At 30.7% G+C, this 15,999-nt stretch overlaps 1 protein-coding gene across 5 annotated transcripts in view; it reads right to left on the reverse strand.

Annotated features, from left to right (window-relative positions):
* The window catches only part of LOC118182775 (uncharacterized), a 453,922-nt gene that overhangs the window by 18,117 nt on the left and 419,806 nt on the right, over window positions 1–15,999 (reverse strand). For all 5 annotated transcript variants that reach the window (XM_085812950.1, XM_035352159.2, XM_035352160.2 and 2 more), the window contains one exon: window positions 4,875–5,010. In XM_085812950.1, coding sequence (XP_085669076.1) covers window positions 4,875–5,010 — 136 coding nt within the window. The remainder of the gene's footprint in view (window positions 1–4,874; window positions 5,011–15,999) is intronic.

Raw genomic sequence — 15,999 nt, forward strand, 5'->3', positions numbered from 1 at the left:
GAATACCCAGGCCACTGGATTGGTCGGAGGAGCCGTTTTTATAACGCCACGATCACCAGATCTGACATCTCTAGATTTTTTCTAGGGGCCAATCTGAAGAAATTTGTTAATCAAGACCTAGTGACCACACAAAGTGACTTTGTTGCTCGTCTACGAGCTGCATGTACTTTGGTGGACAAAATGTTCCTAAAACGTGCAGTCAGCCATTCCGCGGAGCGCGCATTAACCCATGTAAACACATACAAATACTGATGTTCTGCACTACTTTGATATCATACTTCTCTTTCGCATTTACCTCGAAAACTATGACACAGTTTTTTATCATTTTTGACAGTCTTCATGAGACACCCTGTAGTTTATGACGAAAACTGGATAAGACGCAAACTAATAACATTGAAATTTTCATATCGGAACTTAAATTTATGAAAATTAATTTTTTTCCCGAAATTCACAGTTAAGGATAATGCAAAGTGTTACTTACATAACGTTTTTAGAATTTATTTCAAAAATGAAAATGACGAGAGTACTATACACTTATATTTCTAGTTTACTTTAAAACCGCATTTAAAAACATATTTGATAAAACTTCAAAAGGGGCATATTACAAAGATATGTTCCCTCATTACTAAAAACTGATCTTTATCAAAATAAACTTAATAATACCAAAAATTATATTTTTACCACTAATAATATAGTAAGTCATGGATTAATACTATACACTTTCTTTAAGGTTTAGAATATTTCATATAATTTTGTATACTTTAAACATAAATAAGAATCCCAACAAAAAGTTTTATATAAAATGTAGTAAAAACATGTAACAGTACGAAATTTATGTAATAAACACATGTTATTAAAAGTAAAAATATTTCATATTATTTTGTGTACTTTAGACATAAATATGAATCCCAACAGAAAAGATTTATATAAAAAGTATAGTATAAACATATACCAGTACCAAATTTATGAAATAACACATATTATTAAAAGTGAAAAAAAATAGTTTAAAAGAACTGTCTTCGTTAATAATTTATTTTCTGTATTACATTAATATTTCCCCCCCCCCGTCTCCATGGTATTTAATTTCGAAAATTTAATATTAATACAAATCAAAAATTTTAGAAAGTCGCCAAAAATGGCGATAAACAGCCAATTTCAAATTTCTATCGTCCACATTTGCTGCAAAGATAGCTCAAGCGTAACAACTAGTTACAAATCATGTTTGTTTACATTCACGTGCGATTGTTTGCTGAACAAACTTCGGCCCAGATATAAACCCGAACAATAAACCTAATTAATGTAGTAACTGGAACGTACTTTGCAAATTAAACAAATTTCAGATTTCTCTGGAAATGATTTGTTGCGCGGCTAAGCATTTCTGCACAATCAGAAAATTGAAGTTTGTATTGTTCTAATTATCCCAAAGGCAGATTATTGTTGTTATAATCATTTCCAGGAGAAAAGAGGGTTCTTCGGCAATTATTTACACAGTCATTAGTTCTATTGAATACATGCATGGTACATACAGTTTTGCTTCTCGCATCTTTTTAGTTCATAGAGAATAATACATTTTTGAAACAGATAGTTCCAAAACAGCGATCTTTAATTGTTTAAAGCATGCTATTGTTTCCACATATTAAATATGAAGCCTTAAAACTTTGGAGTTATTCTAGTATATTTTCACGGTATGCTCTTCAGTTTCTAAAATGTGATTATATTTAAAATAGAATGATCAAATACTTTTCTGCCATTTTTGTGAGACGACTTAGCTTTCATTGTGTACTGAACAAAGAAATATTTATTTATTCATGCATTATTTTTTCAAATTATTTGCAGCTATTTCAATTAACCTTTATTTAACATTTGTTACAGAATAAATAATTTATTATTGAAAAACTTGAACTGAATTATTCTGTAAGCAGGAAAAAGTTAGAAAAAGGGGAAATTACACCTAGAATTAACTACACTTAATTAATATGATGTGTGCTTTACATACATTTATAGTTAATCATTCAACCAGTTTGAATTTGTTCATGTTTTTCTGTTTTGTATCAAATCCATTGCTTCTGTCTAAAAACAAAATTATTTTTTGAAAGAATTTCAAGCGAATAAGCGCAATAAAACGTTTTATCTCATTTTTAACCACTATTGCACTGTAATATAAAAACTGATTCTACAGCTTGTTTTTATATAAATCATCTTCAAGGTAAACTAATGATGAAAATTAATGTTATAAAGCATTTTTAAATCCAGAAATTTTGCATAAATCACAATACGTCAGTATTTAAAGTTTTATGCCTTATTTTATAGTCTTAAAATTTTTAGGAAGTGCTTAAGTATTCGGAGATTGAGAATTAACTTGAAAACGTTTTAGAAAACGTGTAAGTACTTTGAGTAGAGAGTTCGCTTTAGAAAACATTTAAAATGTTTTAGTAATTGCTTAAAAATTTTGACCATAAGAATTTGTTTGAAAAGATACTGCATATTTGGTAAAGGATATACACAATACTTCTATAAAGGTTTAGAACTAAGTTTATACAAGAATCGAAAATTTCAGAAAATAATATTTTTTTTTTTTTTTTTTTTTTTTTTGATAATGTAAAAAGATTTGCAAGTCTCGTCATGTTCATGCACCAAATTGATTCCTTCCTGGAATAAATCTTGTGGAATATTGTTTAAGTCTCTGTTTACAGTATTCTGAAACTTTTAAATGCTGTTCAAATAATTACCTTTGAGATGAGACTTTGTTTTTTGAGAAGGAAAAGTAGTTTGCAGATGTCAAATATGGTGAATAAAAGGGTTGAGAATCGTAATGCTTGTTTTGCTAAAAACTGCTTTACAAGAAGGCAACTGTGTGATGGCGCATTGTCTTGCATTAGAGACTGGTTATTCGACTGAACGTTTTGGGACTAAAATCTTAAATTCTCTTCCGAAGTCTATCTATCACGCCTTTAGAAAATATGGAATTCACCCTCTGTCCCTTAAGAACATGTTCCTTATGAATTTGTATGAAAACAGACATTGTGTAAATGTCTAGGCGGTATATAGAATGCCGAAAGTTGAACAGCAAAGTATAAAACGATTAATATTTCACTTATTTCCTAGGCATTCTGTGCAGTGCGGAGAGGGGCTGGCGAAGTTTATAAAGTGCTCCGAGCTAATGATGTTGTTGCGAATGTCCCGTAATAAGGCACTTGGTTTACGACGCAGAAGGAGAATTCTCTGTTTATGTTTTTATATTTGTTCGAAAACAACGAAATACAACACTCTGTTCAGCAAAATCTTTAGTTCACTATGCTGTATGAAAATGGAAAAGGAAGCGGTAGTGTCCGAGAAGAAATCGCGGCATGTTGACAAGCAATACCGATTTTACGATTAACAGTCTGAAGCGTGAGCTAAAGTTAAAAAAGACAGTGTTTTCCTAATCAAAACTGCTTAAGACAAAGGCCAAGATGCTGCTGCCAAGGAACTATTAGCTGCTAAATCGCTATAATGTGATGTTATTGTAAAGCAAAAGTAAAATCATTTATTCTAAAGTAAAAAGTAAAATTATTAAAAGAATATGTTAGAAGTATAGAATAGTCTTTTGAATAAAAGCCTTTTCATGATTATTTTTTTAACTTTTTGCCTAAATCGAAATTTTTTGTCATTCTATCTGCTTAGGTATTGCATAAAATGCTTAAAGAAAGTATCCATAAATTTAAAATGATTCGAATATTTCATACTTTGTTCCATAGTGCCAGGATTTATGCTTTTTTTTTTGCGTGCGTTGCCGATTACAGCTAAATAAAAAAAATACTGTGATATCAAACAAGACAAATTTTTTAAGATTAGCTTTGCTTCGAACTCACAAGTATGTAAATTAGTCAATTCATTATCATAAAATAAGGTTTAGGAAAGATCACATATTTAGAAAGTATATTATATTTAGGATATTCTAGTGGCAAATGGATATCTAGAAACCTAAAACCCAGCGTTCATATTTCAGTTATATCCAGGACTCCAATGTATATTATATATTTCAGTCAATAACAATCTGCCTCTTTGCTGAGAGAAACGGATTTTCGTTCTTTATATCGATATTATTAATTTTATATCGATATTATTCTATTAGAACGAAGTTTCGTTCTGATAGAATAATATCGATATAAAATTAGAATATTTCAAAACCGATTTATGAAACAAAACATCGGCATTCTGTAGAATACCTTGGCGTTTTATAGAATCCATGGCGTTTTTTAAATGTGATAAAATATGAGAATTATCATATGCTTTCCCTAGGCATTCTATGGCATGAAAAATGCAACTTAGATAAAATATTAAAGAAAAAGATCCTGATAAAGCTAATGAATTATGTATGAATGTATTAAGCGTACGGATATTCGAAATGAATCGGAGATTTATTTCATAATTTGCCGGTTTGTCATTTGGTATTCTATAGAATGCCTAAGAAATGTATGAGATGTTAATCTTTTCATACATTGCTGCCCAGTTTTATGCATTCTATAAAATGCCTAGGTATTCTATAGAACGCCGGCTATAATTCACTGCCGATAACATGTGTAACGAATTCGAATCACAAGTGTTTTTAGTTGTCTTTTTTATCAAGTTACATTTCCTATTTATCATATTACAGCTTTGTTTACTAAGATATTGACTTTCACTTGTTTATTGAGAAAGATAAGTTCTTAGATCAGAAATTTCGGTTATAATGTTAATTGATATATAAAAAACCTATATCTTGATCAGTTATACTCTTTGATGTCTGCCGTCTCCATAAATATTATTTATCAATAATATATCTCCAGCTATACTTTTACGCGGTTCTTTTTTCTCGTGATAAATTTTAAAAAACAAAAATCTAAAGTACTTACATTCTTGTGGTCAATATCAAGTCCGTCCCACATGGAAGCAACAATTTTGGAGACTTCCCCAAAACTAGCATTCGGATTTTGACCTTTGATGGCGGCCTGAGTGTCTCGGAAAAATAAAGCATATGCAGAAACGGGCCTAAAAAGATCGAAAAGAAAATTGAAAGGTTAAAAGAAAACATATGCAGCATTTTTTGGCATTGAACCGAAGCATACATTCTACTAAATCATAACAAATAGCTAATAATAGTGAATAAAATCAACTAAGATACAGCTGAGGCAAAAATAATAAGGCTAACTTATAGCATTGGCTTGACATCAAATGAAATTTTATTTTCGGAAACAATATGTCGCTTATCTGAAACGGTTAAAAGTAGCTGTTGCACCAATTAGATTTGGTTAATAAAATCACACTTCATATTAAGTTATTGTTTTAAACATATCAACAATTTTACTCCGAGATTAGAAACTTACCTGCATTAAAAATTTAAAAAAATATACACATAAATGATTGGAAGATAAAATTTAAATTTTTTTAGATCTTATATAGATTTTTAAAGAAGAAATAGATATTATTAATTTCAGATGCTGAAAGTATATAAATTATTAATTATATGTAAGAGTATGTAAGACACTGTATATAAATTATTAATTATATGTAAGAGTATGTAAGACACTATATAAATTATTAATTATATGTAAGAGTATGTAAGACACTATATAAATTATTAATTATATGTAAGAGTATGTAAGACACTGTATATAAATTATTAATTATATGTAAGAGTATGTAAGACACTGTATATAAATTATTAATTATACGTAAGAGTCTCCATAACCATTCATTAAGGTTATAAGGCATTTTCTCCCTCTTTTTCGCATGTCGTTGTGTGTAACTGTAGCACACTCGGCGCGTCTTCGAAATGTCCAGAGTTAGAGTCCCAGAGAGGGCACTGCACATATTTCACGTCTCCTGCTTCAAAATACCCTAATGATTCTCTATAAGATTATACTGCTCTTAACAATCCTTTTCCCATAATTATTATTTTTCCCCAATAGCGTGCTGTAGCCTTTTATAAGCCTTGGTCACTACGACTTCCGGAAGAGGCACTTAATAGATGGCCCACCGCTGCTGTATAAAGGGATGGAAAAATAACATCCTTGCCTTCTCCGGGATTCGAACCCGGGCCCTTCGATACGGCAGTCTGAGTCACTAACCACTTTTCCGACTGGAAGGCTAATTCATAAAAAGTTCAAACTCAGATCCTATTGATAAGACAAAAATCAATTCGTAAAAAGGGAAGCGGCAGAAGAAAGCTTTATGAACTACGACTGCAAGCTTTCTTTCTCAATTCTTCACGAATTTTTCTCCTTTATTGACAGCATTAAGTGGTATAAAATACTGACAACAAAAGAGACTTCGTCTAACAACACATAGAATACTTTTTTTTTTCTGAAATTACATGGTGTCCTCTTCATAAGCAAAACAGACAAATTTGACTCTTATCCTCTTCAGTTAAACTTTTTCAACTTGTGCTGCTACTAGCGATTTTTCACTAGCTCTTGACACTAAAAAAATTGTTTTAATCTGCAACGGAACAATTAAGCCACTTAATTTCGATGGATTTTCCTTTTCTTGCGCGCGTGGGGAAGGAGGTTTGACAAACATATATCTTTGACACCTTTTTCTTTCAAGTTGAAATTAAGTTAATTTAATTATAATTATGTGTAAGAAAATTTCTAAGGAAAAGTACCCTTTTTTAAAAATACTAATTAAAGCACATAAACAGACGTAGATAACATTTTATTGTACGAATGAAACTTGTATGAGTTATATTTTAGTTGTTATGTTACAAATGGAAAAATTCGTTACCCTTAATTTAGCCTCTTTCTTAGTATATACGTTTATTAAGCTCATCAGTTAATTAAGCTAAAATTTTAAAATAAATTTATTCTTAATCTGCCACTCAGAATGCACATTCACAGAAAATTAAGCAGAACGTATTTCAAATAATGTCTGGAATACATAGACGTTCCATCAGGTATACTCGAATTATTTCATAGATGCTGTACTTAGTTAACTGTAACACATTAAATTAAATGAAAGTATTTATAGTTGTTCTTAAGGTAGAAAATATGTCATTTTAACAGAAAACATTTTATTGACATTATCCTTACCTAACACTTCTAAAGAGTTTCTATCTTACAAATATTCCAAGAAGGCCATTCGTTATATAACGAGCAGGAGGAACATTTAAAAACTAAAAACAAAAACTCTTAACTCAACATAAAAAAAAAAGGTTTAAAAAGACGAATGCTTTTCTCAGTTACAATACTACAATTCACGCAGTTCTCTCTCTCTCTTTTCCTACGTCACTATCTGTCACAATTTACGGAATATTCCTCACTCATGACGTCATCGAAAAATTTCTGAACGGAAGAAAGATGGCCCCTTCCTCTTCTTCCTTGAAGAATGAAGACCGAGACAGAAATATATATAAAAATAAATTCGAGTCACATCGCAAAAATCCAATATTCAAAAGTGAAGCAAGAGCGGTAAATCACTCTGCTTTTATGAAAGCCCGCCAAGTAATGTCGTTTTATAGCCGCCATTAAAACCGACAGGACTTGTTCCTACTGGGCCAATAGCGGATCGGGGTTCCCCTTCCGTACACCCCTCTTGCGATGTTTATGGGGACCAAGGGTACCTTCTAGGCGGCCTATGTTTATGGTCTTTGCAGGGCCGTAAAGACAAATGTAATCTTTGTAATGGCCCGGGCTCCCCGCTTCTGGTACGACATCTGTTCTGTGGAGGGCTCCGTTAGGTATCCTGGTTGCTTGTTTTGCAATTGGATCGCCTTTTTTGGCGATCAGAAATTGTAATTCGTCTCATTCCGGATCGGATCGATTATCCGTTTCTTTAAAAGGGTCAGCCAAAAAAAAATTTTAAAATACAGATCACAAACTAACAGGAAGATTGATTAGCATCAAGAGTTTTACACACCGGCCCACAGCTTGATTTCGTAATACACATTAGAATTTTACATCGTAACATTCTAACAACATTCTTCAGTTCTAATGATAGTTTTATAACAAAGGTTTCTAAGACGTGAGCTTCAATGATGAATGGAAAATTGCTGACCTACGTTTAATAGCTTAAACGAGGAAACCTGGTTGTGTCTATATCGGAATATGATATTTAAGATGAAGTTAAAATGAGGATACAAGATGGGGATAAAATTCGTTACATAACAACAGCTTTGCAGTATAATTAAAACTGGAAATGCTATTGTACAATATAGCTTTTTATTTAGTATTTCAAGCTCATTTCTGACATTATAAAAGTTTAATTTCCTTTTGCGTGCATTTCTTATGATCCCTTAATTAAATTCTTCATGTTGCAAAAGTACTTATTAACTTAAATTATCTCCTAAATTCTGAAATTGATCTCTTAGTTTAATAAGAATATAAAATTACACAAATGTCGTTACTATCTGTTGTTTAGAGCAGCCATACTCACAGCATTTACAATCAGTTTAAAAAGTATTTTAATGATACTTATATTTATTCTAATGCACTTACAGATAATTTATCATTTAAACATTGAACTGTACTGAATAATAATCTTCAAATGAATCGGAATAATATCTATTGCACGTTAAGGGAAAGATTATTTCATATTATTAACCATTAATAATGCCTGCAATCTATTTTTACTCTCAATAATGTTAATCTTTACTTTGCAGATATATGCTGTCAACTAGATAAGTTTCTTAGTTAATCAGTATTATTAACCATTAGGAAATAGAGACCGAAAAAAATCAAAATTTGCAAGGAAGTCAATAACCACGATGCCAGGCAGATATAATTTAATCCATTAATAGCATTAAATGTTAATACACAAGATTTTCCCTAAATGAAATTAATTAAATAAATGTAAATTCATGAATGATATACAAACATTAACAAGGCACTATATAAGAGATAAATAAACATGTGTTTTTGTTGTTTTGTTTTTTAATTAAGAAACTGTATTACGAATATTAATTATTCAGAGAATAAATACGAAAAGGTCTATAATACATAAAATATCTTTTGTCTTTGTATCATTTATTATCTTTTGTCTTTGTATCATTGCATTACCCTGACAAAATGTTTTTGTATTTTTAATATTCTTACATTAAAAGCATGACGAAAGAAAATAAAAAAATATTTAAAAAAAAATCGAAAGCTTTATATCATGCCCAAAAGGACTTTATTTAACGTTTTATGCGTTACCTTTATTTAACTAAATATCCCATTCTTCGTACTTAAACCGCAAAAACACTTAATTCAACAGCAATACCGCAAAATATTTCAAAAACAGCATATCTTTATAATTTCGATAGACAGTCTCACGCCTAGAGATAAAAATGTTTCTTCCTTCGCCCCCCCCCCATGCAGTGTTGCCATAGCTCACTTTGGAATCGTTGACTTTGTTCAAAGTTAATCAAAATATTTATTAAATATAAAATCGTTAAATAATTAAATTTAAAAAATTCGTTTAAGTTTTACAAAATATGAAATAGATAATAAAACAAATTCGGAATTCAAAATTCGGGCTTCCAGGTACACATATTCGGGTGTAAGATTACGTTATTCAAAAATTGATGGCTCTAGGTACTGTCGATTTTTTACAATGCGAGAAACATACCTACATTCATGCACATTCTCCTTTATTTAATTTTTTATAAACTAATACAGGGCGATAACATTTGGTGGCAACAATTTGAAAAATGATTCAAATTATAAATCTCGTTTCGAGATTAACAGCTTTTCTATCGCTTCTTAGGGCTAATAATTATTGAGTTAATTTTAAGAGCATTAATTAATCTTTGAGTGAAACGTGTCGTTAAAAATACAAATATCCAAATTCTTTCTGCTTCGAAACGAATTCATTAAATGTGGTTTTAATCGCAATTAAATTTAATATTAATAACAACATTATTTATTCTTGACAACACAATTGTTAAAATATTAATTACTATGCATTGCTTCTATGTGTTTAATCAATGCTTCGTTAATAATAAACCTCTATTTCAATTCTTATTATCAATGTATATTTAAATTTTTGTTGCATCTGTATCAAGCAACTAAGGTTATTTATTAAAGCATATAGTCTGTGTCTATAGCTAATTATGTGTTCTCATCACGGAAATTTTCATTTACAATGGAATCAAAACTTTTCCTTCGGCGACTATACTTTTCTTTAGATTTCAAAGGGTTTTATGATTAATGATATCACCAAGAAAATACTATAAGCATCTAGAATTTCCGGAACGAATTCCTTTTATGATTTAAACTCATTTTCCTTTTCTCTTCAAAGAAATCTGATTAAAAATAAATTTTTTATTGTGTTTGCTTCCATAGATGTGTTATGCATACTTTGAGCAAATTATATGCAAGTAACTACAAACAGCTTTCATCAGAGCTAGAAGTAACATTGAATAATTTTCACGTTTAAATTTATGAATGGATGTATAAGTTATTATGATTAATGGGACTGTGAATGAATTTATATAAACTATTGAAAGTTGAAAAAACATATAATAAAATAATAACATAGTTTCTAATGTAAATACTTACAATAGGCAAAATACTGGCAAATCAGTATTAGGATTCACTTAATATTACAATACAATATTCAACTAATTGAATTCATATGCGTAGCGTAATAGTGCATTTTTATTAAAATAAGATGGATAACTTTGAATTAAATTTGAAAGAGTGTTGGAGGCTGTTTAGTAGTATAATATGTAATTAATCGCTTACAAGGATTTGTCGCATTTTCCTGCGCGTGCTGTCGTGGTGCAAGTGGTAACAAGTCCAGCTAGCAGATGGAAGCTCTTTGGTTCGAATCTCGGGGAGGTCAGACTTCATTTTTAATGTTTTTCTTTCAGTCTCTACAGCGATCCTTGAATTAAAATGTGGTGGACGAAAATTCGGCACCACCTGGATCTGGACGAAAGGATCTTGTGCCTTTCCCCCAATTTATCTTTATGAATGGGAGAAATTAAAAAAAAAATATTTCTCTCTTGGCGTAAACGGTAGCATCTCCAGTTAAAATCTGGAAGATCCACGATTCGAATCCCGGAGAGGGCATACTTAATTTTTCATATTTTTTGCTTCGAAAAGCTTAATAGCTTCTACAAACCTGATTCATTTATTTAATTTGCATATATTTTCCTTTATGCATGCCAAAAATTTTCTAGGAGCTATACTAGCTTTCAGAAAATAGACTAGTCCGATATAAATGTTGTGCATGAGGGTTTCTGTAGAAATGGCTGACATTTCACGTTCAGTTTTAAAGGAAACTTGAAGACAATTGTTTTAACTGACAATTAACTCACGTCTTAACTTGATCAAATAAAAGATAAAAGTCTTTTCATAAATACTTTATTCTTTCCCAAATATTTACGATTTGTTGGAAAAAATCTATATAGCTGTTACTTTATTTATTAGTTAACAACTTTTTTACATAATCTGGATGCTACAAGAAAAGATTAACAGATACTTCTTATTCCTTTTACGTGTTATACACACATTGCACAGCTTCTTATTCCTTTTACATAAACATACATTGATCTTTTACAGCTTAGAAACAAATTATTAATTCGCATATTTTAGAGAAAAGGGAATAGTTACTGCTGTCGTTAATATCGAATTAATAAAAATACAAATACGATTTTCTAGGATTTCCTTACTGAAACGAATATAAAAAAAAAAAATTCGAAGTTTCTGCAACCCAGATTTTAATAATTATAGTTAAAATCAATTTCTGTAATCACAATTCACAAAGACTTCAAAAAACAATATAAATAAATAAATAAATAAAAACTTTGTTATTGAAATTTCATAAAAATAAGTGAGTTAAAGTTCGCGATATAAAAACTACTTTTAAATCTTTCTCTGTAAATTGTCGGTAGCTTTGTTCGAACTCAAATAAGCTTTGTTAAGCGTGATAGAATTGAAAACAGAGAGAGCATCGCCAATTGGCAACGTTTCACGAAACTTGGCGAAGAAGGAGAAACAAAAAGTGACAACCCTGTTACTCTTCCCACTTACGTTTCAACTTGAGCTGCAATTAAGGAAAATAATCAGTTTCTCTTGATGCAGTTGTCTACAGTTTTTATATCTGTTCTTTTCTAAATTTTCTCCTTTTCCCTCTAGGATTTTTTCCTTCGTTTTCTTTTTGCTACTTTTTCTTTAAAAAAAAGAAAAGAAAAGAAATTCTGGTCGAGTTTCATTGGTTAAATTGTTTTCTTTCCTTGCATTCGGGTTTTCGTTTTCTTCTTTTACTAAATGTGCACGTGGTTCTCGATTTCCTCCCTTTTTTTTTCCCCTGTTATCCAGATAATTTAATTTACTTCAGCATAAAGTTTGATACAGTTTCGCACGAACAGGACTGTGGACATTGCAGTTTTGTCAGTTTCTTTGTACTTATGACGTCATTGACAGGAATTTATTATAACTTGAAATGCTCAAACTTTGTCTCTCAGAAAGCGGAAAAAAATTGAATGAATTGAAAACATGGTCTACAGAAGTATGTGATTCCATATATATTAATGCATGTTTCACGATAAACCTAACTGAGCTTAAATAATAAAATATACAATACATACAATTTAAATGTAATAATATGATCAACTGAAATTACAGTCGAAATGATGCCTCTGGCTGCATATCAATCACATTTACTATTTCGTAACTAATATTTTGGTGCCCTCGGATTCATTTAAATTAAAGAAAATTTTTTAAAAAGGCCTGTAAAATTACAGTAAAACCTCTCATTGCGGCCATCTTTGAATGTAACAAACATTTCTGAGAATATCAACAAACATTGGCATGGATAACTATAATATTATTGTCATCCATGCCTTACCCCATTGAAACAATCAAATATGAGTTAATGCGATCAAAAAAATATTTAATTTTCTATGTCTAAAATATTTTATTTAATAAGCAAATCAAGGAATCATATTTCCAATTTTTAGTTTTAAAATCAATAACTGTTTTCATAGGGAAAAAACTTGTCAGTTACGTACTATATCTGAATTTTTAATTTTATCCTGTCAAACAGCAATGCAATTTATCACATTTAATAATACAACTCTTTTTAAATTATCCATCTCATTCCTAAATTATTGACATACACGATTTTTTATTTCCTACTTGCTAGTAATACTAATCTTAGAATTAATTAATAATTTCAAAAAAAAAAAAAAACTAATTAGCCCAAAGGAGCAGTTTGCCCAGAAGGGCTATTAATTTCGTTTTGGCATTTTGCGTTGGTTCACTATAAACGGCGTTTCACTTTTCAAATTGTTGCCACCAAATATTAGAGCTTGGCATTATATTTGAAGAAATTAAATAATGAAGAATCTGCAGGAATGTATTATGTTTCTCGCACTGTGAAAAAACAACGGTACCTAGAGACATCAAATTTTGAATAATGTAATCTTCCAGTGAATAAGGGGACCTGGAATCCCAAATATGAAATTTTGAATTTATTTTATTATCTTTTTCATACTTTGTAAAACTTACAACGAATTTTTGATTAACAAACTCAAACATTTCAAAGCGAGCGATGGCTACACTGGAAAAAAAAAAAAAAAAAAAAAACACTCGGAAATTCTAAAGATATGCTCTTTGATAAATTATTTTGTGATACTTCTGTTGAATTTAATTTTATGGTTTAAGTGCAAAGACCATGATATTTAATAAATAAAAAAAAACACACAAAACGTTAAAAAACGCCCCTTTGGGCATAATATAAAATCTGAAAGCTTTCAGATTTTTTTTTTAAATTTTTTAATCTGCATTCTATACTGATAGTTATAATTGAACATCTGGATCAATTAGATCTGTGGATAGGTAAATTTACTTTTCTTCCCGTAAATTATTAGTATGATAAAAATATCTACTGTACTGGAGACTAAAACAAAAATACCTATTAGATGAATGCAAGCCAGGCGTTCGTATTATGATATTAATACGATAAAAATGTCTTATGTTATTCATGATAAAATATCTATTCTACGTGATACTGTCTATTCTGTTATGATACCAATATAATAAAGTGTATATAGACTCATGTAATTTATGATAAAAGGTACTTAATATAAGTAAGGATGTTGATCCTATTCTAATAAAAGAAGAGGAATTAGAATGACAAAAATTTTTGTATAAGATGACTAGTTTAAAAGATAAAGCAAAAATTTTGTGTATTTGGTTGCAATAATACAAGCTTTTATTCGCAAGTTTTTTTTTTTTTTTTTTTTTTTTTTTTTTTTCCCACATTATACACAAGAAAAATTCAGACGCTTCTAGCTAGTAAACATCATCTGAGTTTCGACATTCATATCCGAACGCTTCTAGCTATTCATTTTCCAGCTATCAAAGATCATCTCAGTTTTGACATTTATACCCGGCTTTCAGCTGCTAAACATCGTTTCCGTTTTATATGAGAAAGTCCGCGGGTCGGCATCCAAGAACCTCGTGTCCTTATTTACTTGCACCAGCCACAGTGGAGGATTTATTGGACCCTCCACCTAAGTGGAAGTCCCTCCTCATGTGAATTTTCTTAGGCCCGTGAATTTCCTTAGGCCCTCTTCTTAAGACCACAGGGTTATATTACCAGTTCTACACGCTTTTGTTCTGCTTTTCTTTGAATCCGGAAAGCGATGTGAGGGGATCTTGGAAAGTGCAACCTCTGGCGATTGTAACTTGAGTGATCCCATAAATCCGATAACTGACAACCTAAATTACGTACCAGATTACATACTATGAGCCCTGCCAGGATTGGAGCCCATATCCACTGGTGTGGTAGCTGCCTTATTCCTAAATTTCACAGCAAAATAAATTAAACACGAGTTTTCTCATTGAAATGAAACGTTCAAGAAATGAAATTTTAGACCTGAGCTTTCCGTAATGGCTACAGAACTTTGCCGACGTCCTTCCGTGCTACTTGTTGATCATGTATAATGAAAACAAAAATCAATCTTCGTGACAGCAAATCATAGTGTTAATTCCTTGCCTATCTAGAACGCCACGTGAAGCCTATAAAAGCACACAACTCTTTACCTGTAGCCCATTGCCCATTACCTATAAAAAAAAAAAAAAAAAACTTCTGCAGCAGCTCTCCCTTTTGATACTTCACTATCAGGTTATTTTTTACAACTTAGGACATCTGGCTCATAAATGTGACATGGACTATGAATCTTACAGCCCTCTGAAATTCTGTATCTACACACGCACCTCTCTCTTTCTCTCTATATATACATATTTTTCAACTTTTAGCTCTACTATATTATTTCTTGTATTTCATTTTATTCTTCCATCCCATCTTACGAATAATAGAAAAGAACAAATAAAGAAATAAAGTACACCAAATTCGCCTATTTTTATTTTACTTTTACTTTATATATATATATATATTAAGGAAAAGGGATGGAACACATTGAAGGAGAAAAGAAAAGTACATTACGCTGCGAAAAGAAAAGAAATAGGAGGGGGAATTCAGCAAGGGTGGGGAAGGGAATTTTTATTTTGAAGAATGAAACCTGTCATGGCAAACTGCAATGCGAAAAAAAGATAGTGAGGGAAAAAAGACTGGGGAGGGATGGCAGTAAACGTAAGAGCGTGTTTGTTGTATGTAATCTATGATCTATTGCTGGGACTATGGTGATGGCTCATTTTTCATAAATTCCTTTTATTTATTTATTTATGCTTTCGGAAAAGGGAAAAAAGAAAAGAAGGAAAATATACTTTTACTTCGTACCTCTATCACCCAAACAATTGAGGGCCCCTTTCATACTGTTCATTTGATGTATACCATCACTTAGCGATACGAATAGATGGCTCTATGAGCTATACTTGAATCAGCTGGACGGGTGGGGGGGGGTAGACTGAATTGAAAGTTGATTAATAATATTTTTGCTTCTTTAAGAATAAGCAGATTTTAATTTTTAGTTTTATTTCAATTTCACGATAAAAGAAAGGCACATTATAATTATTATGATTAATGATCTTAAAACTAAAATTAGCTTTAGTTGTATGTAATTATCCACTCACTATTATCTCTAAATGC

This window comes from Stegodyphus dumicola, chromosome 3 (genome assembly GCF_044657685.1).
Source record: "Stegodyphus dumicola isolate Sdum_Otavi_A_Nest chromosome 3, ASM4465768v1".
Taxonomy (NCBI): domain Eukaryota; kingdom Metazoa; phylum Arthropoda; class Arachnida; order Araneae; family Eresidae; genus Stegodyphus; species Stegodyphus dumicola.